At 45.2% G+C, this 25003-nt stretch overlaps 1 protein-coding gene across 1 annotated transcript; it reads right to left on the bottom strand.

The window, feature by feature from the left end:
* Positions 1-8910: 8910 nt before the first annotated feature.
* LOC146300880 (sal-like protein 3) lies at positions 8911-23620 on the bottom strand. Its single transcript, XM_084669824.1, has 4 exons — positions 23539-23620; positions 11233-14409; positions 10745-11082; positions 8911-10523 (listed from the first exon to the last, which is right to left on the bottom strand). Exons 1-4 carry the CDS (start codon positions 23618-23620, stop codon positions 10092-10094), a joined length of 4029 nt encoding a protein of 1342 aa, XP_084525950.1. The 3' UTR covers positions 8911-10091.
* Between the last annotated feature and the right edge of the window lie 1383 nt (positions 23621-25003).

Here is a 25003-nt window from a genome sequence, read left to right as displayed (position 1 = left end):
GCAGAAAATTAAAACCCCAATGAGGGTCTTGAGCATAACACTGTGTTGTGGTTCATTAGTGGAATGGCAGCTCACAGTGAATCTCCGTGTATGGATTCCAGCTTTGGAGACAACACAAGCTCTCTCTCTCTCACTCTCTCTCTCTCTCTCTCTCTCTCTCTCTCTCTCTCTCTCTCTCTCTCTCTCTCTCTCTCTCTCTCTCTCTCTCTCTCTCTCTCTCTCTCTCTCTCTCTCTCTCTCACTCTGATCTAGGAGAGAAGATCAGGCATCGCCGGCCAGCAGCACCTTCAGAATGGAAGATCCTGAGCTGCATTATTGATGAGCCCCAGGTCTGGTTTCAGACCTGGGAGGAAACGATAAGGTGTAATGCAAAGGGTCCGCTGTGATCACGGAGAACCACGCCTCACGGACCGCTAGCTGAGGCCAGCGGCTGACCCCGGGGTCGTCGGAAACAAACGCTTAGGGTGACACGCATGTCCCTGAGCCGTCGACGGACGTCACCTGCCGAGGGTTGGACTCTGGGGCCAGTGTCTGGGGAGAGGGTTGTCATATCTACCTGTCACACACTGTCTCAGGTTGTGATGTCACAGCAGAAATAGGAGTCGAGTTAGACCGCAAAGAACATCGGGTGTATATGAAGGTCATCATTGAGGGACTTTCCGATTTCTTGGTCGTTTAACAGCACTTGATCTCATAAAATACTCCGATCCATTATGTTCTTGAAATCCATCTCCAGCCGGTATGACACTGGCTGTATCTTATGTTAACCCGTTAGCTATCAGGATAAACATATCATTCTTTAGACGTCTAGATGTTGTTGGTTGATTGTTATTGCTGAGCTCCTAGCACGCTCCTGAGCTGAACGACAGATCAATAGCTGCAGGCAATTTGAAGCGTGATCAGTTTGGATGGATTATTGCCTGGCAGGAAGGCTTTCACATTGATTCTCTCATCATGTCAATCATTGACTCTGACAACTCTAAAATCTCATCGCATCAGCAAGTCATATGCCCTAGATGAAAACAGAGCTTTAGTTTACAAGGTTCGGTAGATGCGAGTCCTTGATGTTTTCTGTATCTGGTTGCACTGTGACGTGCTCGTAAGAGATGAAGTAATAGAAATACATTATTTATTCATTCATTCAATCGTGTTTATTTTATTGTGTTAGTCTTCGAAGAATTAATTCACGTGTCCAGTCAGTCAGTCCTTCACGCACGTGTTCATGCGGGCGTTTGTGTATTAGATTGGCATCACTTGACACTTTGTTCCACCACTGGTCCATCAAGCTCCCTCTTGCTCGCCCTCTTAACCCGTAAAGAAAGAAAAAAAGGGAAAAGTAGAAAAACAGGGAACATGATATGATGTTAACATTGGCTTCCCTGCTTCCTCCCCAGCATGCTCCAGTCTGGCTGCTTCCTCCACCTCCTCACAGATCACTTGTGCAAATGAAAAGATGTTTCAATAATGGAAATTGGGATCAACAAATCCTTCTGCCCCGAATTACCCTGTTTTGAGTCTGTAAAAAACGAAAACTACCGCAAAGGATTCGATTGGCTGTGAAATGTCCACTTTACTCATTAAAAGCAAAACCAGTGTGTGGTTAGCTTATCGTGTTACAATGTAGCAGGGTTGTACAAGTAGTAGATTGAGATTTATACTCACTTGTGTAAACTGTGGACTATTTGTACATAAAGCAAGGAAGTCAACTAAAAGTGGCCCTTAGTTATCTGCTTTAAAGGTCTTGGACAACCCCCAAATGTCCATTTAAACACAAACACACTCAAGGTAAAACACTGGAAACTCAGAAAGGAACTGCAAACGAGGACTCGGGGTGACCATAACAACATGGCAATTACTGGCAACTCTATACAACAATAACACATCTAATCGGAACGATAAAAACGGAAATGAATCGATATGTATCATTCTCTAACCCGATTTTGAAACTCCATTTTCTCATAATGGTCCCTGCTAATGAGGACACTCCTACTGCTCACGTGACCAGAGTGGGCCTAATCATTGGAGTGTTACAGTAAGCCATGACAGTTTATTGGCGTAAAATTCCATAATGGCGCCAATCAATACCGAGCCAGGAGGCTTTCGCCTCAGTCCGATTTGACACGTTTGAGTAACTACCACCGAGGGAGGACACGAGAGCGGTGCTGAGTCTCCGACTCTCACTGAGACAGGAGAGAATGACAAGAACCAGAGCCGTTTTCATCCCCCCGTCACCTGTAGGTGGAGCACCCAAATCTTTGCTCCTTCTAACCCCAGACTCCCACCACCATCCCGGGGGCACCCAGTGTTTTGCCCTCCCGACTTCATCAATTGGCTTCTCCAAAGCCCCACTTAAAAAAGTTGTCTGAATCACTCTGGGGAGACGGAGGCGTCTGAGGAGCGGAGGAGGGCACCGGAGCGCTTGTTAGGTTGGGAGGGATAAGCGATGCAATCAGGCCCCAGCCTCCGCTCCGCATCCCTGGGCGTGCCCCCGTCTGAACCGGGAGGTGTCTGTGCCGAGAGGCAGGGCGGGGCTCCAGGGACCCGGACTGAGAGATAAAAGGCCACATCAGAATGATGATCTCTATCGATCTGCAACCTTGGGCACTCCGAGGAGGTCCGGCATTCGTCACGTCAAAGCGGAACCCAATACCAGCTCCCCTGCTCCTGCTGATGGATTGGGCCTGTTCTCCAAGTTTGTTTAATTGATGACATGTTCCTTTTGAGGACCACCACTATATTCATCCTACGCATTCATTGATTTTCGAAAACACCTTTTTAAACTCTTTCTCCTCCATCTCGTTCTCTCTCTCTCTCTCTCTCTCTCTCTCTCTCTCTCTCTCTCTCTCTCTCTCTCTCTCTCTCTCTCTCTCTCTCTCTTTCTCTTTCTCTCGCTCTCGCTCTCGCTCTCGCTCTCTCCCTTTTCCCCCAAAACTAATGGCACTAGATAAAGCTTACACTTTGACAAGCCTGCAGCTTGAGTTAATTCCTTGACGCGGCACAGGAACAGGCAGTTAGATTGCTGCCCAGTGTTGGTGAATGTGTCTCTTTGTTAAGGTGGAAGGCTTGCAGTCCTAGAGACCTATGGGATGAATCACTAATGACGGGGGAGAAGGCTGATATGTACACACGCACACACACACACACACACACACACACACACACACAGACACACACACACAAAAGACGTAATACACCAAGACTCAGGAAATAGTTTTAATTCATTCTTTACATTAATGTCCAGACTTTCCACATCACACCTTCATAGGCCACAGTCAAAGATGCTGAACTCTTGCTGCCTGAAAGCCAAGCATCATTCCATCAATCCATCAATCATCCCCCCCCAAAAAGTGGATGATCTTACTTAGAAATGTTACGTGAAATGTTAATGTGGAATTCCATTACAAGGATCAACCTTCAACAAGGCACACAGAAGGGGCATTGAATGCATCAGAGCTGCAAAGACCAAAGAGCTCTGTGCCCTTGACGGTCTTTAACTACCCACACAAGAAAGAATTTGAATTGGCAAAACACTCAATCCTGTTCCAGGGGATCTAGGGAGCAGAACTATCTCAAGGGCCTCCGTAAAAAAAAAAAAAAAAAAGTTCATTTAGAGGAGCCGGCCAAGCGAGCAATTGAGCGGCATCTTTTAGTCCGTTTGGCATGGAAATGCCAGCCTGAGAGCGTTTGAGAGTTCCCAGGGGATCTCTCCTTGCTGGCGTCAGAGGAGAAGGACCTCCACCTGCGCCTCGGAGTCATTCTGGCACAGGTGAGCAGAGCCGCGCTGAGCGGAGCCTATCACGGGCCCAGTTGAACCATGTATGTTTGACCAGGAGAGAATCCACTTAGCTATATCCTACAAACGAATCAAAGCCATACGGGAGTTCATCCGGAGTATCATCTTGGGAAACAGTCTCTTTACGCTAGGAAGCTATAGATCCCCCTCCTGTAACTGGCGTTGAAGCACACATAGAACGGACAACAAAAAGAAAGAGGGGGGGTCGGGGGGGGGGGGGAGTGGGGGATTGTGCAAAAAAGCTTACTTTTGGATTTAAAGCACCTATCTAAGATCCAAGGGCCTTGAGAAGAGGATTGGATTACTGTCGAGCAGATTTACTCCCGTGGCTGCTCGCCACTGCATCATCATAGAGGCCCCTGCTCTGGATCAATGGGGATATTTACTGCTCCTGTTTCAGGGAGACTTTCACAGTGGGCAGGGCATTAAACACTCACCAGACAGCAGCCTCGTCCCCAACCACAGGCCTGCCCGACTGCCCTACCACTCCCCCCACCCCTTCCCCATGCACACGCACACAGAAACACACACATGGTGCCATGTCCAAATGTCAACACACGTTCACCCCAGCTAACGCTCTCCTGTCAGCAGGTAAGAAAGTGACAACTGACAATTGGATTTGATTGTTTTGAAAAGAAATGTGATTTGACTGTACAATGACAGATAATGTACATGACTCAACAGGGATGAAGATGCTGTTGTTTACATTGCGTCAAACTACATTCTATGCCAGACACGGTGTATTGCCTTCCATTAAATGTAATGTATCAGACCAAATGTAGTTCAAGTAAATATTAGAATATGCAGCAGGTTCTGTGTCGTCACAATTGTATTATTGAGAAGTCCTCATATAACCTCTTGAGCTGCTGGTTGGGAGTCGTCGTCATCTACCGCTTGTACTGCTGCTGGTTGGGAGTCCTAATTGAAATCACTTGAGGTATGTCTTCTGTCTTCACAGTGCTTTTGTCATGCATGACTCAAGGTTCAACCATGGCTCAGCTACTGATAATAAAATGCCATAAAAATTGCTGCTCCGAGACCTTAACAAAAAGTGTTTTTTACACTCATTTGGTCTTGTCTGCAAAAATTAACCATTTTCATTTGGTAAATACTAGCACATGAGTGGAAGAATGAGTGGAATGCTGTGTTCCAAATGAACTGAATACAAGATGGCTGGGTGAGAAACAGTAATGATTTGCTTGGGAATTGTATTGAGTAAGCCTCTGTTAGCAGCTGATATTGGACACAGACGTTAGACAATCCAACATCCTATATCTCCATAGCGTCCCAAAAAGCACCTCAGGGCAAACTCACAAGCGGTTGAAAACGACTGTCCAAAACAACCAATGAACAGACAATAACCTACTGATGATGGTTGAATGGAGATCATTACGACTTAATACAGTTCATCACATTCAGGATACAGCAAGAATTCTAATTCTAATTCATCTCCACTTTCACTTTAATTCTAATTCCACTTAGTATTGCTAGTTATGTACCCTTAGTATAGTTAGTCCTCATATTTAAATGTAAGATTAAATACCAAAGCATCCTACCAAAGCAAATTCCTTGTCTGTGCAAACTTTCATGGCCAATAAAACCCATTCTGATTCTGATTCTGAATGGCGGACAGCGTGGTCGCCTGTACTGATGACCAGGCTGTCACTCATCACCAGCAAATATTTGCCTGCATCCAGCCGCAAGAAGCCGGAGCAATGATTGGTTCTCGTTTTTGCTAAATGTGTCCTATTGTGCTCAGCTCTGCATATTAATTTTAATATGATTACATCCATTTTTTTGTGCCCCGAAGCCGTTCTGATTGGATCAAGTCATTAGTGTCTGCCAAACGGGCAGCTGAGTGAGAAAGTCTGTTCAGGAGAGGAAGCCTCGATCCTCTGGACATTGTAGGGTACACATGAGGGAAAATGGGAAAAAAGCTGAGATTCCGTAATCATGGCTTCTGGAACGAGTTGACAAGTTTATTTTTTGCCTCTTACGCAACTGATTTTCCATTCAATTAAAAGCAAGCTCAATCATATCCTAAAGACAGATGGAAATGGGTTAAAATAGTGTTGAAAATATTGTAAAAATGAATTAGAAAAGTAATACTCCAGAAGTCAATCCCATCTGCTTGTCCAGCAGAAGATGCTAAAACACAATGTGTTTGTGTGTACACTGTGTATGCCTGTGTGTGTGTGTGTGTGTGTTACCTGTAAATTCACCTGTCGGGATGTATACAAATGTCCTGATGTAGATTTTGTTTAGTTCTAACTGAGGTAACATGCTGCACTAACTAGCGCAGCCATGTGTTGCATCTCAAGAACACTGGAATTTACACTAGTACAGACTGCCTTAATGCTCACCAGATGGTTTTGCTGTGTGAATCACATAAGTGTGTCTGTGTGTGTTTGTGCGTATGTGTGTGTGTGCGCGTGTGTGTGTCACAGCATGTTATGTGTTAGGTGTCTTGTGACACTCCAGGGGGCGATGCTGGGCGACCACCACCAGTGCTCTCTCGTTTCCTCAGACACAAACACACACACAAATAAAAGCACATCATTCACACACACATTCATGTGAGCACGACAGCACACACCACATACACTATGGATATGATAAATCCACAAACCCCAATCCAACATATGCCAAACAGACGCTACACACACACACACACACACACACACACAGAGTGAGCCATGTAAAATGTGTCTCTCCGGGACAAACAGAGGTTGTCACACAGATGTGATCGTCATGTGAGCTCATTACCATCCAGGCAGGGTTAACAAAGCTGTATTCTCCCACAGACGATGACATCCAGCAGCATTTACAGGAAACCTCACCGAGGCATGCTATAGCTGCTACAGCTGCTCAAACACTTGGCTCTCACTTACGTTGAGCTAGACAGGTTGGCATTATGACCTCGCTTGTACATGACGCAGACATCTGACTGGAAATTTCAATCCTGTTTCAAGCGTTCACATGGCGGCAGACCTCTGTGCACTGCTTGTTCCTAGCTGAACGATGCAGCCAGGTCATGCTGTTCAATGCAAAGGAATTGTATTTTGTCTTTGTTTTTTTTCATCCAATTTTATTGTGCCTTTTCATACAAAGGAATTATGTACAGCTTGCTGTGCTGTCAGTTGAGCAGAAGGAGCCAACCTACAGTATGTAAGAGACTGTGTCGTGGAAAACCAAACACCTTACACAACACCTCACATACCTGAGCACTAGCCTCGTGATGGACTGTAGAATAATACTGAACCTATTGCATGACAGTTAGCTACAGGAGACATTATCATTTCAGAGATCATTTAAACACATTGCAGTGCTAAAAGGCCTGTAGGCTATTTGCCAATAATAGTGTCAGAAAGAGAGTGCATCCATATTGTAAATATTATTTAATGTATCACCGGCATGAAAACACTGCAAACCTATATTTTACATTTACAAGCTGAATCTTTCCATCTCCTATGAACTCTCTTATTGATGGTATGTGTACAGGGTAGCGTACTAAAACACTCTCCCTCTTAGTTAAAAGGTAACATCCTTCGTATATACTTTGTTATTCTAAAATATAACAAATGTGATTTATGTTAATTGGACGTTTTATTCACATGCACTCACATGCATATACACATCAACACAATGACACACACGCACACAAACACACACGCACACACACACACACACACACACACGCGTAAACACAAACACCTCAGCTTTCTAAACTATTAACACAAACACATGCAGTGTCTCATCTATTTGATCCCGTTGGATATTCAGTAAAACTCATTTAAATCCTTCATAATATTTACAACATAATTGAACATCTTTTCTGAAACACTCAAACCACTCAAGGAAGGCTGGAGAGCAGATGGCGGCTAATTATATTCTTTCATTTAGTTTGAGTTTTTTCTCTTCATGGAAAAAAAGAATATTCCCATATTGACCATGTTCCTTTTATATGTGTTTTATCACCAGAGATGTCTGGGAATCAGCAACATGACTGCCAGTCATCCCCAGAAGGACAGCAGTATTTATTTGAAATTCCCAAAATAAAGAGGCCATTTCAAAGGGCTCACCAGGATATGCAGCACCAAACACAAGCAAAAGCAAATATTTTAGAACACAACCCATTTTTCCACTGAATTTTTGAGCAAACATTAAACAGATTTACAAAAGACTCTGAACATATGTTACTCTAAGATTTGTTTAGTAATCAAGTTCACACAGGCAAGAGATCCTGAGAAAAATGTCTGGTTGTAACCTACTCTACCCTTAGAAACGGTCTCTTGGTCACTCGATAGGTTGCCACCCTGTTTGGTTTGATCCCACCTCTGTTGCAGTTTGGCAGAACTGAGTTATTACACCTTCATGGTGACTTCCACATATATAAAATGTTCCTTTGTAAATTACTAAAATGTTAATAATAAGATTGCTTGTTTCTGAATAATTAAATGGATTGTAATCATTTCTGGGGAGCTGTGAAAGATATTGATTCTGTATTTTTTTCCCCTGCTCTTTCTTTCATCCCGGGGGTAGGCTAAAAATTGATTTGTTTTTTCTTGCATTTGCGTGTCTTAAGTGTCGAGTGCTCCTGTTTGTTCCTTGAATTCACCTCAACAAGGCCTTATTCTAGTTTGTTAAAATGGAAGCCACGTTTTGCAAGGTTTCAGTTTTTCCCGAGGCTGAGTCGCAAAGAATGGTACGTATTATTTGAGTCGGCTTTGAAATGGAGGTTATACTGACAGCATCTTTCCTTTGACCCATTTATTCTGGGGAATGGATAATCTTGGGTCAAATACATTATTTAAGCAAAGAATACAATTGTTCATTTAGATTTATATCAACAATTCTGTGTGATTTGTGTGAGTATTGAGAAGTTGTTTATGCACACTGCACAGCGAGGAAGCTGTAATTTCCAATAAATCAAATAATCCATCATTAAAACAATTCATGTAATCATTGAATCTCAGAACCTGCCACGAAGAAAAATAAAATCGGCAATGCATTTAGAGTGGTAAGAACAGAAAGCGTCCTATCAAATGCAGGGAAGGAGACCAGTCAAACACAGATGACCTGTTCTCTCTTTTTTTTATTTGAGAAGGTTTGATTGAGTGGAGGAGGACGTCCTTGAGAGAGCAGCACAGGTGCTGCCACCAAGGAGCCCTTCTGCAACCTGGAGGACTGGTACGCTGAACACAATCCAAACAACACGTGATAGATAGCTCAGTCAAAAGGGTTAACGATAACTCACAGACAAAACGTCTCGTTTTAAAAAGTGCATTCACAAACATGACAAATACTCTCAACTCATGATGTCTATTTTCATGTGATACAAAATATGCATACCTGTTTAGATTTGTCCGTATTTCTATACATACATTTTTATTTATTTTTTTACTTCCAAAGGATATCTTTTTTTTCGTCTTTTTACAAAGGTTAAAAGCAGGGTTGTGGTCATAGCAGCTTCAGATACCCAGCGGCTCCTTCACTTTATCTTCACCTGACATGTTACACATAGTCTTGCTGGATATCCAAATAAAACCTCACAAGGTGTCTCTGTTTTTCAACTGTCATGACTTGTTGTCTTTATTGAAAGAGATACTTAGAAGTGAAGTCTGCAATCTTTAGAAAACAAGGATCAATAAAATGCTTGGGCAATTAAATATATTTTCTTATACCCGCTTTTTTCAATATCATAAATACTAAAGACACAGGACAATATTATAACACAATGCCGGGAGAGTAAATGTAAAGATTAAAATAGTTCAAACATTTTTTTCAAGTTTTCTACTTCATGAGAAAAATAATAATTAAGCGAGCACAGAAATACCATTCGTGGGTCTTATTTCAGTCTATACCCGGCCCTTTGTGTGGGAGCAAACATAAACAATGTAGCCCAACAAAGGCTAGTCAGTTTCGGCAGCAACTGGCTCTTTCTTATTTCAGTCCTTTACAATGAGGCAATTTGCTTGTCGCCACTGAGTCAAGGTATTATTTTTAAAAGGAAAATCCATGAAAGCAGTCGAACATACTGATAGAAACCAATGAGTACCATGCAAATCTTGCAAGACGACATATTCTCAAACTAGAGACAAAGTATTCTTCGTATGAGCGAAATATCAAGGAGGATGGAATGCCTCTAACCAATACTAAATACTATATTTCCAAAATCCAAACAAAAAAAACGTAACCTGTACATAATATAGTACATAAGTGTTCAAACTGGATTAGCAGTTTATGTCCTTTCCACATCATGAGATTGGTCTCTCTGAGAGGATACTACCGTTAGTCTTTAGTTGATACCGATTTCTTTATTCTCGTCCATAAACCTTGAGAACGGCCGCCCAGCTCCCACCTCCAGCCCAGTCTTCTCTAGACCACTCATGGGAGGGCTACTACCAGCATGTACCCGCTCCAGACCTCCAGACAGGTGGCCCAGCGAGGTCATCCCAGGGCCCCCGAGGCTCACGGGCAGCTGGGGTATGCCCCCGTTCTGGATGACGGAGATCTCATTGTTCTTCATGGCCAGTCCATTGGTGATGGCTGCTGCATACTGGTTCCAGAAGCCCGGGTCCACGTTCATGGCCCGCGCGGCCAGATCCTTCTGGAACATCTCGCTGAACTTCATGGCATCTCCCCCCAGCAGAGCCATGGGGTTCTCCACGGAGAGACGGCGGCCTCGCCGCGCTGGCGCATTGTTCCACATGTGGGTGCCCATGTGAACCTGGAAGAGCATCAAACACACATAGGAATGTTACCATTTTTTGGGTAGTTATCTCAATTACATTTGACTAATGCTAATGTAGGAGCTCCTACCCATGGGAAATGGTGTTGTAGTACTATGACATTATCATATTATGAGGTAGAACTTAGGCATCTTTCTTCACCTCATAGATGTACATGAGTCTTGATATGACTTATCAAAGGCAACGTCACTGGTCCTACCTTCAGGTTCCCCTTGGTGGTAAAGGCCCGTCCACAGATGGAGCATCCGAAAGGTTTCTCCCCGGTGTGGGTGCGCTCGTGGATCTGCAGGGCGCTCGCGGAGGAGAAGTTCTTGCCACACGAGTGGCAGTTGTGCTGCTTGGGAGTGCGTCTGGGGGGCGGGGGCGCCAGCATGGGGGTGATGCTGGGGTTCATGGTGGTGTGCGGCGCCGTGGCAGGCACCTGGACGCCCACGGGCAGGTGGGGGCTGTTGCTTAGTGACATGGACTTGCCGTGGCCGTTCATCTCCATCTTGATCATGTTGGAGGCTGTGGTGGCCAGGCTAGGAGTGCTGAGTCCTGAGGGAAACATATCGTAGGGACCAGGGAAGATGGAGTATTGCATTAGAGAGTTTGAGTAAATATTGTATGAGTATGTTGACAGTTGAAATGGGTGTTCATGTGAGCTGTTATTTGCGACACCATGTGAGTTCATGTCTCTGCACGTACCTCTGTCTCTACTCAGGAAGAGCATGTTGAAGTGGTTCTCCTCCTTAATGAAGTGCCTGGAAGGCTGGGTGGCAGTCAGATCCAGGGCCCCGTTCCCCTCAGACACAGGGATCGGCGAGGGAGTGTCCGATTTTTCGGACTTCACTGTGGCCATCCCGTGGTTGTTATCCTGTCCTCCCCCTGAAGCGCTGTTATGGTTGAGAATGGTGACTGGGAGACTGTTGGAGTGGCTCTCTGAGTGGCTGTGGTCTGGGGACAGATTTTGCATAGAGCCGGACGACTCAGACAGGGCTGGGCTGCCCCCATCAGACAGGGCTGGGCTTCCCCCGTCCCCCATCGCAGACACGGAGTCACTTGCAAAGAAGTCCCCCTCCACTTCGAACCCACCACCATTCTGGTAGGGCTTCAGGCCAAAGGAGCGAGTCATGTTGACCGTCGAATCGATCATCTTCATCTGGTTCTCTAGAGCGGCTATGCTGGAGATGACAGAGGTGGGCGGGGATGCTCCGGGAGAGTAGGGAAGGAGGGGTTTGGACGGGTCCATCTCCCCCTCCTTCAGCTCGGCTTCCTCCTCCATGGCCTGCTCCATCTCGTCCAGGAGGTCGTCGTCATAGCTGCTCATGGCATCCAGGCTCTTCTCGTCGAACGAGAGGTCTGCGTCCATGTCCTGCAGGCTCTCTGGGAGGGGGGTGTTGGGGATCTGCCCCCCCATGTGCATGCGGATGTGCTGCTGCAGGACCACTGCGTTGGTGAACTTCTTCTGGCAGATGGGGCAGGAATGTTGCACCCGCAGGGGGGGCTTGGACCGGTGGACCCCAAAGTGAGTCTTCAGGTTGCCCTTGGTGGTGAAAGCCCGTCCGCAGATCTTGCACTTGAAGGGCCTCTCGCCCGTGTGGATGCGGTAGTGCATCTTCAGAGCGCTCTGACAGCTCAGCACGCGGTGGCAGATGACGCACTGGTTGGGGTCGGTCATCTTCTTATCGATGTTCTCCACCAGCTGCTGCAGCTTGGAGGTCTCGGAGGTTTGCATAGAGTCCAGGAGGCCGCCGAAGGGGAACTTGGCTTTGAACTGGTCCGAGAGCATGGGGAGCACCGGGTGGGAGGCGGAGGAAGGCGAGGTGAGCATGGGGAGGATGTTGTGGGAGGCGGAGCTGGGGGCACTGATGGGCTCACAGGCCAGGCCAGTGCCGCTGCATGAGGAGGAGTTGATGGTGGTGGACAGGACCACCTGTGTGGCGGAGGTGGTGGTGGTGTTCTCCCCTGGTCTGGAGGCGACAGTAGGGGGCAGGTGAACGCCCTCTGATTTCATCAGAGGCTGCGCGTCGGCCAATGTGTTGGCCTTAGGGGAGGGAGAAGCTGTGGTCATGCCAGCGTCTGTGAATATGTTCGGGGAGAGAGACGCACACTCGCTGGATGGTGGGGAGGGCCTCTGGGGTGACCTGCTGAGTGGGGTGAGGCTGGGGGAGTCGCCGAACCCTCCCATCATACTGGGGAGAGTCGGGGGGAGCTGCAGACCCACTGAGGAGGACACTGTGGGCAGGACAGGCTTGCTGTCCAGCCAGGTGGTCACAGGCTTCTCAGGTGGTAGGGACATGCCGTAAGGGATACCTGAACTGGTGGGCACGTTGTCCAGATACTCGGGCACGGGGTACGGGTTCATCTGGATGTGGGGGTATTTCTCCTTGTGTCTCTGAAAGTGGACCTTCAGGTTCCCCTTGGTGGAGAAGCGGTTGCCGCAGATGTTACACTTGAAGGGCCTTTCCCCCGTGTGGGAGCGCAGGTGGATCTGCAGGGCACTGTCACTGCCAAACACCTTGGCACAGAACCTGCATTTGTGTTTGAAGAATGGGTCCTCTGAGCTGGGCTTGGTGTCGAACACCGACACATTTGGGGGTTTCCCCTTGCGGTGCTTCATCAGGGCGGAGAGGGGGTCCAGAGCGTTGGCGGTGGCCGCTATGCTGGCCAGAGGGTTGGGGAAGATGACACTGCTGGAGGAGCTGTGGGGGATGAGGGGGAGGCTGGAGGCCGAGCTGAGCAGGCTGCTGTGGCCCAGCGCCGGGGGGCTGCCAGAGGTCCTGGACAGGGCTGAGCTGCTGCTGCCACTGGCCCCTGATCCACTAGCCCCGCTGGAGCTTCCGGAGAGGGAGGACGAGCAGGGGGGCAGAAGAGAAGCCACGACGCTCCCACTTGAAGGGGGGTAGGTGGAGCTCGCCGAGGTGCTGCTGGGCATGGTGGAGCTAGACTGCTGACTGCCGTTTGACGCAGACTGAGCGAGAGGCCCGTCCAGTGCTGAGGCGAGGGGGGAGGAGCCTTGGCCGCTCAGACCGGAGTGGAGCCTGAGAGGAAGCTGGTGGGCAGGGGGTGCCATGAAGCTGTGGAGCTGGAGCTGGCTGGGGCCAGAGGGGGCGCCCTGGGCAGCAGCACTGGAGCTTCCGTGGTGGGGGTGGTGGCTGTTCGGGGGCTGGGCGCCGGGCTGGCGGTTCATCAGTGCCACCTGGCTGCGGATCTGTTCTATCAGCTGCAGTTGGTGGATCTGCTGCTGCTGCAGAGCCATCAACTGGTCCAGAATCATGGGAATCGCCATGGTGGACACGCCTCCGCTGGCAGCCGCCGCCCGCACGCTCTGAGAGAACTGGGCCACCGCCACCCTGGTGCCGTGTAGGGTCTCGAGGGTGACGTTGGTGCTGGGCATGCTGTAGCTGGCGGCAGGGGAGGGAGCGGCCTCGCTGAGCTGAGGTAAAGATCCATCTGGCTCTGGGGAGCCCTCTCTGTCTTCAGGGTCTGGGGGCTTCTCTGGGGACAACTCCATATCCATGGGCTCCTCCTCCTCCTTCTCCAGGGAACCGCCCACCTCCAGGGCTAGCTCTGCCCCCTCATCCCCTCCCTCCTCCGGACTGTGGCTGCCTTCCCCGGGGTCCTCGCTGTCCGCCTGGTCGCTGGGGCAGCTGGGCGTGGGGGAGGGCTCTGCGAGGTACTCCTGGGAGGGGTCGGGGGTGGGCGGGCGCTCGTTGTCGTTGACGATCAGCACCAGGGGGTTCTTGGTGCAGCTTTTTAAGTGTTCGCAGAAGTCTGACCACTTGAAGAACTCCGCGCAGCACTTCTCGCAGATGTGCGTCTCCTCGCTCCCGCTGCGGCTCTCGTTGCCGCTGTCCGCATCATCCAGGATCAGACCTGGGGCTGGGGGGAGGAGGGAGGATGGGGGGAGGAGGGGAGACAAAGAGGGGGCGGGGAATTCATGAATAAATAATCAATTGAAAATCCACACGTATTCTGCGCGGCAACCCTGCAAAGATTTAACCTTTGAATTTTTTTTTTTTCTCTCTTTTAACATAAGCAGAATCGATATTCTTTATTTTTTGGTTACTCAGGACAAATTGCCCTGGTTCACCAATTCTCCAGACCTAGTGTTGTGCCTTCCCTCTCTCTCCATAGAGCCAGCTAATAATTTTCTTTGTGCAATCCATCAAATTATGAGGGCCTATCAATTGTGGATACTGCCGCTTAATGAAATTCCATAGAAGCTATTGATTTCCAATATTTCATACAATTCACAGCTGCCTCGTTTGTTGGGTACAAATCAGCTCTTTGATGGACCTATTAGGATTCTCCTCTGCTATCAAGCCCAGTCATTTCCACCAGCATTTCAAACGGCTAGGCCTCTTCATTTAGAATAGGTGAAGCCATTCAAACCACAGTCTCTTAACAGAGGTCATGGAGGTCCAGCTTCTCAATGAACTGTTCTCTCACAGGTTTTAAGACATACAGTAGCCCTGTTAAGTTACATTTTGATGAAAATCTAATTATGTTTTTCTAAATAGTTTTAGTATGTCTATATTGTGTAATCTAAAGTTAATTATATATGGGTTTTCCAAAGTATGTGTTTGTGTACCACAAAATACGTTTGTATTTTAAAATTATAAAATGTTTAGTTACGTTATTAATGTTACAATTAATAACAAACATCATTTATTGTAAGTAAATATTATGCTTCCATATTGATGTATATTATGTTTCCATATTAAGTGATGATTTAATAAATTTGAGCATTTTGTTTATCTTGTTGTCTATTTGATACAAATCATAAAAGTTGAGTGATTAAACAAATTTCTTTTTAACGAATATTGTACATTTGTGAAGGAACATCTATTAAAACAAAACAAAATTCTCGTCTCTCCCTCATTCTACCTCTCTCTTTTTGAAACGAGACTTGCCAAATTACATTCTATGGCAGTCTCACATGTTTAATCACATGTTTAATCACATGTTTAATCACATGTTTAATCACTTCCTCTTCAGTGCGCTTACAACAGGAGTATTACAGAACATGACTCTACTTCGCACCTGATCAAATCATTAAGGAGACGCTTTTATTTCATTCTAAAATGCATGGATGCCTGTGTTTGTGTATATACGTGTGTGTGTGTGTGGCGTGCATGTGTGTGTGTGTGTGTGTGTGAACAATTGTGCACGTGTTAAGCGTGTATTCATTATCCAAACAGTTACTGTGCCTACGCGACAAACATGACTACCTTCTTGACTCTTACTGATGAGTAATTACGAAAAAACAGTTCACATTCCTGATTATTTTCAAATGTTCAACCTGATGAACAATAACAAATGCTGTAAGTGTGAATGTGAAACAAGCTTTGAAAAATGTCAAAGGTTGGAATGGGATAATTACAAAATGTGAAGTCATGGGCTGGCTTCCTCTTTCTGATGGTTCAGTGAGCACACCTTCCCAACCAGCCTAAATAGATATCATTATCACATTCTGATTGGTTGGAAGACTCTAGTTTACCACAGCTGGGCATGATACAAATGCATTATGCATTTTCATCAATCAATCACAGAGAAATAGGCTACCATACAAGTCTAAACTAAAGTTGCTTAAAAATGTAAATGTGAATATACATTTTCTGATCAAATCTGGAGGGAGACCTAACACACACACACACACACACTCACACAAACACACATGCACATATCATTGGGGAAGAAAAAAAAACTCACTTAAACAGTCAAAAATAGTAATAAATCTGAACCCAGACAGGAAAGACACAGACAGTAAAGGGATATTCTCAGCTCCATCTAGATTGCACCTTGTTCATCTTCACAATGAGTGTTGGAATTAATCCATCCACCTTAAATTTTTCTACAATGACCACTGTCGGGTTTAGAATGTGCTCACATTGTGAGTTCAGACGGATAGGTTCTAAGAAGGAATATCTACTCAGCCCTGGGTCTCAACATCACACTACACCTACAAACAGTGTACTTTAATTTTACATTGGTTTAAAAATAATTTCCTAATAAATGATGCCCTCTTGATAAAACAAAAATGTAAAAAATAGGCACAATAAAATAAATGGATAAGTGAGATTGAACGATTGAAAATCATTGTGACACGTGCCTTCCGTCAGAAATCCCTTCAGCCGTTTAGCGGATGAAATCTAGAGCTAATTTCCACAATCGGGGGTGGGAGAGGTAAATGAGTAGGCATTGTGCTGGGATATGATTAGCTGTTTGCATGGTCTTACTGTCAATCTCTCCTTTAATTCCTTCTATGGGCTTTTGAGAGGGGTCATTTGTTTGGCTATGACCCTAAAAATCACTCAAACAAAAATATTACAAAAAAGTAATGTGACTATTACAGGGCACTGCTGTCAAGTCCTGGATATATATATATTTTTTTTTTACGCATTTACACCAGAATACCTTCTATGGAAATTTAAGACAAAAATGATTTAAGATAATATATCCCATCATACAAGATAACTATATATATACATATAAATACATTCCATTTACTGACCATATATTATTTAATAATACAGACATATTTAACACATTTGTTCATATATATTTTTTATCAAATTATTCATAAGACAACACTATGAAAGGTAATTCTTTTAAGAATGCTGCGCAAACTTTATGAAAAAAAATACAAAAAAGTGAGTGTAATAGATTTATTTTAAAGTATTGTTGTTAAATATGAAATAAATGTTTCATCTGAATTACGTTTTAGCAATGTTTTTCATTCTCACGTTGTAATTTGAATTAGTGTGACAATAAATCTTAATTAATTGCTCTTCAATCACACAGATATTTATTTTTTATGTCATTTGTTTTACTACTAAAATAATGTATTCCTCTAAATAACATTTCTACAAAATACATTACATTAATATAAATGAGATCATTATATTATGATAAATACAACAATATAATATATAATAAAAACTAAAACATGTCTTAAAAGACGGTGAGCGTGTGTGACCCTGCGTGGGGTGTGCTTGTGTGTGTCTGTGCGATCTCACGTGTGTGTATTGATTCTCCTCGAGCAAGAGAAAGGAAGGCATTTAAACACAAATTCAATGCGTTTTTCATTCCTTTAAGAGTCCTTCCTTTACTCAAATACAAATATGAAGCTGAGGCCCAATCAATGGAGGGATTGTACACTTTGAATCATTGTATCCGCTATCACTCTCAGCAATCTGTGGCATCCTAACGGAGACCACTAATCTGACATATCATATCACAGGAGGTAGTCATGCTCTGTGCTGCTGTTGTGGATCCCACAGAGGAGTGTGTTGAGCACAGTACAAAGTACAGAGCAATTACAAACTCTTGTTTCTTAACAATTTCCAGAATCACTTACAGCACACAAACAAGGACGCACACAGAAGAGCGCAAATAAGAAACTCAGCACACACACACATATGACGAGTAACCTTATACACCACCGCACACACATGATACAAAGCTTACACATAGAATTGTCACGGTCACACTAATGCTTTTCTCTCTTTCTCTCTCACATTCACACACACACACACACACACACACACACACACACACCCACACACGTAACACAGTGCTACTGTAATACACTTGTCAATAAGGCTAAAGAGAAACGGGATGAAGAAAAGAAAGCAGATGTATCTAAATCATGCCCTAATGACTCCAGTGCACATTTCTCAAACAACAGATGACTATCATTGACTGTATTTGTCTGAGATCTGAATCAATCTTCCATTTGGAATAGCTATCTGTATGTAGCCATGACAGAATCACTCCTGTCTCCTTCACTATGCTGGCTTCCCTGTTCTCTCTCTCTCTCTCTCTCTCTCTCTCTCTCTCTCTCTCTCTCTCTCTCTCTCTCTCTCTCTCTCTCTCTCTCTCTCTCTCTCTCTCTCTCTCTCTCTCTCTCTCTCTCTCTCTCTCTCTCTCTCTCTCTCTCTCTCTCTCTCTCTCTCTCTCTCTCTCTCTCTCTCTCTCTCTCTCTCTCTCTCTCTCTCCAGATACATTGCTATAGGTCCAGACCAAGCTGAAGGAAAATAGGGCGACGAGGAGGAGAGCGGGGAGGAGGCCTGCTGGGTTCAACTATGTCGGAATTCCTGTACCAATTACTTTTTTCCACCGTTTTTTTCTCTCTCTGTACTGTCCTTCCTTCCCTGTCCTCGCGCATTCTGAACTTCATTCTATCTCTCCTCTTCTGTCTCACCTGCTCTCTTATTTCTTGTCCGGGGACGGGCAGCCGAGACACTGCCTTTCTCCTCCTCCTCTTTATCCCTCTGTCTGTCTGAAGTCAAATAGAAAAACTGCAATGGACAAAAGTAACACTGCTCTTCAAGTATAACACTGAACCCTGAGAGATGATTTTGTAATGTCCCAAAGAAAGAGAAGACACCTGGCTCAGTTCTGACTTCACTCTCGCCCCAGACCTCCCCTCAAGCCTGACACCGAGTTTTGCCTTCCTTCCTAGACCCATCCACACAGACCAACACCCTACCGAGCTCCTTTCCGCCCCCTCCACCACCCACAACCCACCCCCAGCCCCCCTTCCCCAGGGCTGGGTCAGTCAGGCCCTGCTCTCAGCTCTGCTCTCCCCACAACAGGTCACCCTGAGCCAGGCACACATCTCCCTCCCCTCCGCTCACCCGACCTGTCCTCTCCCGGGGCCTGTCTCACGGCTCCCTCATCCCTCCTCATCGGGGCTGGGTCCATCTGCAGCGCATTACAACGCCTTCCCCCCTCCGACAGGGAGGCCTTTGTCGCTGCGCGCAGATGAGGCCCAGCCAAAACATTAACGATTTGTTTGTGTTAGCATTGCGATACAGTATTCAGTGACGGCACTCTCTCCGGATGGATGTGTGACACCACGCTGGCGAGCTCAGCTCTATCTTTTTCTCCCTCTCTTCCTCTATATCTCCCTCTTGCTCCCTCCCTCCCTCGCTCTCTTCCTTTCCCTTACTCTCTCCCTCTCTTCATCTCTCTCTCTTCTGAGGCATTGCATTTCTCGGTTCTCTGAGTGCTGAGTGGTAATTAAAAGACAGCCATATTTGAGTGCGTTTTGCCCGAGACGTCTTTGGTATGGCTGCGTGGGTGGTCTGTGAGACTCAACCTAATGGTGAGAGGGGATTAGAACAAAGCCAAACACAGCTCAATTGAAGGGGAAGCGGGGAACAGTCGTGTTGTCACTACGAGGACGACTTCTTTATGTCTTTCCTTCCCTTTAATTTCATCCATCCTTGTCTCGGAGCCTTCCTCCCTGTGCTCTCTCCTTGAGTCGCCCAAAGAGGCTTCCCATACAACATCTTCCAGATTCTTAGACTGACAGTTTGTAAACCTGTTCAACACCAAACATGAATACCATCTATTATCTATTATCGAAATGATATGTAAGTGACTTGCTTTTTAAACAATGATCTGTCTCAGTCATCAGCGTCAGTGTGTGTGTGTGCGAGCGTGTGTGTGTGTGCGCGGGTTGTGTTCTCCATCTCCCCCGGCCCCCGGGAGGAGCAGCGCTCGCGGCAGAGAGGAAGCGGCAGCAAGATGAAAGCCCTGCGGCTGTTAACACTTCCTAGGACACGGGTAAGCCTCGGCGAATGGCAAGGTCAACTCCACACGCATGCTCTAATTGTATTAAGAGCTTGACATCTAGCGGCCGGCCCTGGCAGGGCGGAGCAGGCAAAGGTTAAGTCAGCCAGCTCTATCAAAGCCCCTTCTAACCAGGCACCCCCGGGGGGGGACACGAGACGGGGGAGGATGGAGGCGGGGAGTGCCTGGAGGCAGGGGGGGGGGGGGGGGGGGGCCTGGTGGAGGCTGGTTGCCACTGTGCCTACTTACCAGGGTAGGGGGCAGGCATGGAAGGAGTGTGAGGCCGTAATGGGACAACAATATCACCCAGGCCACAAAAGGACCACGCACTCAAAAAAAGGGGTCAACATTTTCTTGAGGTTTTAAATAGCTGAGAAATCCCACCAAACATGCCGGAAGTGGCAGTGTGGAGGAGGAGAAGGGGGGGGGGGGGGGGGGGTTAGGATGTTTTCTACCAGAAATCAAGCTATGTATTACAGAGGACACATGAGCTGGTTGACTCCTCACATGGATGTTTTAAAGAGGCACCTGCTGAGGGTTATGGCATATAGAAATGGAAGTCAGCGTTCCTGTGTATCTGCGAGACGTTTTCTCCACATGTGTGAGTTACCATGCTGTCAATAGATGATTATCCAACAGAAAGGATATTGAGAAATGTTTTTCTTCCTTGAAAAAAACATACCAGTGCTTCAGAAAAGTCATCAAAAGTTCTAGTGAATGTGGGGAATGACAAAAAACTTCAATGTGACATTGTGTATGGAATTATTAAATGTATCTAAATATGGGCAGGTGGAGTTCTGGGATATAAAATCACAGAGGTCTTCTCTTTATAAGACGGAGATGTGTTTGACCTTAGTAAGCCGGTCTGTTTTGCACATCTACAGATTTGACTACAAACGTCAGCGTTCGGGTAGGTGACCAGGCACAGCAACATAGTGCATCAATAAGTGTATGTATGTGCGTGTCTGTGCATGTGTGTGTTTGTGTAATGTATGTGTGTTTTCCACCTGTACTTCAAGTACATCTGAGGTGCAATGCATGTTCCTAAGTGCAACACACGTTTGTCCAGTGGAATGTTATTCGTCGGGAGGTGGTCGTGTGTGATGTGGGATGTTTGTGCTCATATCTGGAACTGAACTGACTTCTTATAAAGACTAAATGGTTGAACAGACACAAAAAGTGTCTTGTGTAATTTACTGTAAAAAAAAACTAATCATGAATCAATGACAGAAATCAGATTGTATTGACGTCAATTTTGTATTTCCCATCACATGATAAAAATCCATATGACAGCAGAATGACAAAGGTTTGGGGTAATTTATCTTGCTCCATCAACCACTGCAGGTGTACAGAAGCAGAGAGAGAGAGAGAGAGAGAGAGAGAAGAGAGAGAGAGAGAGAGAGAGAGAGAGAGAGAGAGAGAGAGAGAGAGAGAGAGTGAGAGAGAGAGAGAGAGAGACCCCTGTCATGGTCCTTGTTCAGACAGAGAGTCACGCCAGCATTTCTTGCTTCTAAGAGCCCTGAGATCTCTCCCTTGGGATTGCATCACACAGTTTCTGTTCTACTGGTTCAGTACAAAAGATGGTGTGTGTGTGTGCGAGTGTCTGTGCATGTCTGTGTGAGTGTGTGTTTGTGTTGGTGTGTGATTGTGTGTCTGTGTGTTTGTGTGAATCTGGACCAAGATGGCAAAGATATAATGTAAGTGATCTGCGATCTGAGAATACAACATAAGCTTTATGGGAAGTCAATAAGAAATGCTGACTATTACACTACCTCTCTCCCAATCAAGAAGAGAGAGAGAGGGAGAGAGAGAGAGACAGCAAAAAAGAGATAAAGTGTGTGTGTGTGAGGGAAACAGGCATAGACAATAAGAAGAGAATTATTTGACAGTTAACAGTTCAGAATGTTGGTAAAAAATGTGGATGTTGTCATTCTTAATTGAAACATAAATGATGAGTAAAAACTAACTGTAGGCTATTACGAAAATAAAAGTTACGTAGGCCTATTTTATATGTTGTGTATGATTGTGAAACAAGGCTACTCACATTACACTTGTATTGTAAAAAATTAAATAGGTTATCATCCCGTTTTGTGTTTACATAAAAGAAAAGCAATCCCTCAACAACAACAACAACAAAAATAATGTATCCGAAAAAAAAAGAATAGGCATATGATATGAACCACAAACAAATTCCTGAATTGATCGAATATAAAAAGACTTTAATAAGATACTCATATTTTGATAAGAAAACATAATATATGTTATTAGAAACGTTAAACTTCCCTATGGCCAAGGTGTTGAGATGGTTTTAGATCTATAATTATAACGCTGTATGGCGTTTAAGCGCTGCAAGAAGAAAAAAAAGCTTTTCATACGGCTAAGCCCAGTCCAATGATCGTGTAGACACCGGGTGCGTTAGGAAATAAGCCATGTGTAATAGATTTATATAAAGGGGGCAATTGTAAACAAAAACATTTCCATGACAAAATGCCTTTGACTCGAATCTAAAGAGGAAAACAATCTACTCTCAGCTTCTCTGAATACCACACAAAACACCGGCAGGGTAGAAAGTCTAGGCGAACTCAAATCGTATATGAAATTTAATTGCACTGGTTTCTATAGAAAATAACTTGCAGACTACTATTTTAATATTTTATTAAATAAGTGTGTAAGAGTGTGTGCTTGTATGTCTGTGTGTTTATAGGCCTGTGTGTGTGTATGTGTGCGTGCAACTAACTAACTGATAAAGTGGACTATATAAGATACTGTGATTAAGACACATCTGTCCAAGCATGTCTAAACGTGATACACTGAGGGAAGACTGTTAGGATTATAATAACCTCTTGATCTAAAACACATTCACATATGGAAAATGACATTTTAAAACTTGAAATGATTCATGGCGGAAGGCTGCTGTATTGTCATGTAAACACCGATAGTTTAAAAACGTAAAACATGAGACTCTTGTCAACTTTGCTCACTGTGGACTTGAAGTCCACACAATAAAGCCTTGCTACCCAATGGGTGAAAACCAGGCTTTGCTTGATAAGTGTTGAACGTCCCTATAGTCTTACATATTTTACACAACTCAAAAAAATAAAACTTTCGAAATCTGCCTAAATCCCATTTTGTCTGCAAAGAATAGCCTATAATCCAAGTTCCTTCCTTCTAAAACTGCCAATTGCAACCAGAGAAGTACGGATACCTCGGTAGACAGTTTATTTAAAACTAAAACAACATATAACCTAGTAGATGAGAAAAAAATTAATCATAGTCCTCAAAATAACAGGCATATATGAGGTTATCGCTTCTTACAAGAAGTAAGCTGCAGACAAACCGACTGCCAAAAAGTTGACTCTTGGGAAGATAACTTAAAGTAAGCGACTTAAAATAATAACTCGAATAATAACGTCTATTGACACTTACCATTTTCAGAGACCACCCCGGTTAGTGCGGGATCCTCGTCCGACTTGAGATGCTGAGGCTTAGCTTGCTTGCGACGGGACATGCTGCTGATACGCTTAGAGTTGATTCTGCTTTTTGCAGATACATCAGCAACGAGCGAATGAAAAAAAATGTTCACAAATAGTCTCGTCGCAAAAAATTACGGAAATTAGCTGGTGTTGCTGTTGTGTGTATTGCGCATGTCGGTATAATTATGATAGTGAATAATGCATTGCGATTAATGGTAGCGTGTGAGGGGGATTGGCTGGACTCCAGCGGACACACACTGGATATGGTAATGAGGGACGGACTAAGCAATTAGCTGCCTCACTCTCAGACTATCTGTCTCTTTTCTCTCGCAATCCACCTCCTCCAGCTAGACGCCAAACCCCGCTTGTTCCGCCCAGCAGTAAGGGGGGGTTCTCCGGCGAGGAAGGTCAGCTTTTCTCCTTTTCTGCGGAGCTCTGCTTCACTAGGGCTGGAGTTTCATTGATGCATTGCTTTTCTTTCTTGTGTCCCATATCTCCGCCATTATTTTAATATTTCCCACACGGGGTTGTGAACTTGTGGTAGGTTTAAACAAGGACAAGTTTTCTTCAGCGGTATTTATCTTCCGTGAACTTCTATTATCTTATGGCTCAATCGTCTTGTTAAAGTTGTGGAGTTCTGGAGTGTTCTATGGTCTTGGAGGTGTTGTCGTAGTACTCTCTAGTAAATAACATATTGTTTCTAATGAGCTTCTTTACGTTGGTCTTGCAAAGGGCAAAAGTGCGGATGGATCAAATAAAGTTTTTAAGAATGTCAAAAAGATGGTCCTTATGTCGATGAGTGATCCAATCCTGCTGGCAAAATGAATTTTGAAAGTTCGGGTTGAAACTCAGTTGAAAGCGCTGTCTCTAGAACTTTGTTGAAGGCTAAGTCTTCCAAGATAAGGTACCCGATGTTGATGTTGAGCATGAAATAGTCCATCCTCGCTTTGACACATTTCATCAGTATTTTATTTAATTAACACATAACTGTGTCGGCTTGGCCACAGAGTCTGGAGCAGGTTCGTGCGTTGTCCTTGCGGTGCTTTGCTCCCGGCAGCGCGTTTCACTTGAAGCCGCTCTCCTTAAGTCCCGTCTGTCACTCGTATTGTTGATCGGCAAAACCAAAACACAATGAATTCTCTCCAGTTAAGTCTTCAGCCACTTTCTTGCGTGTTTTAGGTGAAGTATGGAAGTTCTCTCTCGGTTCCTTGTGTAATTTGTGACCGGCGCAGAGCTCTGGAGGATTGGCGTGCCCAGTGTTGCCCTCGGTAGTGCTCCGTGTGTGGGGACTGCGCCGTGTGTCAGAGTTAAACCCGACAGAGGTTCAGCCCATTGCGTTAACCGGCCACTAGGATGTACCACACCGTTACTGTTCAGTCAAATACGATGCTACACTTAAGACTAAGGAATCCGAACTA

The sequence above is a fragment of the Hypomesus nipponensis genome, chromosome 2 (genome assembly GCF_054491055.1).
Source record: "Hypomesus nipponensis isolate SF chromosome 2, ASM5449105v1, whole genome shotgun sequence".
Taxonomy (NCBI): Eukaryota; Metazoa; Chordata; class Actinopteri; order Osmeriformes; family Osmeridae; genus Hypomesus; species Hypomesus nipponensis.
This window is presented reverse-complemented; position numbering and strand designations above follow the sequence as displayed.

Bases quoted from the DNA above. Each gene is read 5' to 3' on its own strand.
- LOC146300880 (XM_084669824.1), bottom strand. From the start codon at position 23,620: ATGTCCCGTCGCAAGCAAGCTAAGCCTCAGCATCTCAAGTCGGACGAG. The intron at 11,083-11,232 runs GTACGTGCAGAG...TGTTTCCCTCAG, and splicing joins CTTCCTGAGTAGAGACAGAG to GACTCAGCACTCCTAGCCTG. The intron at 10,524-10,744 runs GTAGGACCAGTG...ATGCTCTTCCAG, and splicing joins CCACCAAGGGGAACCTGAAG to GTTCACATGGGCACCCACAT.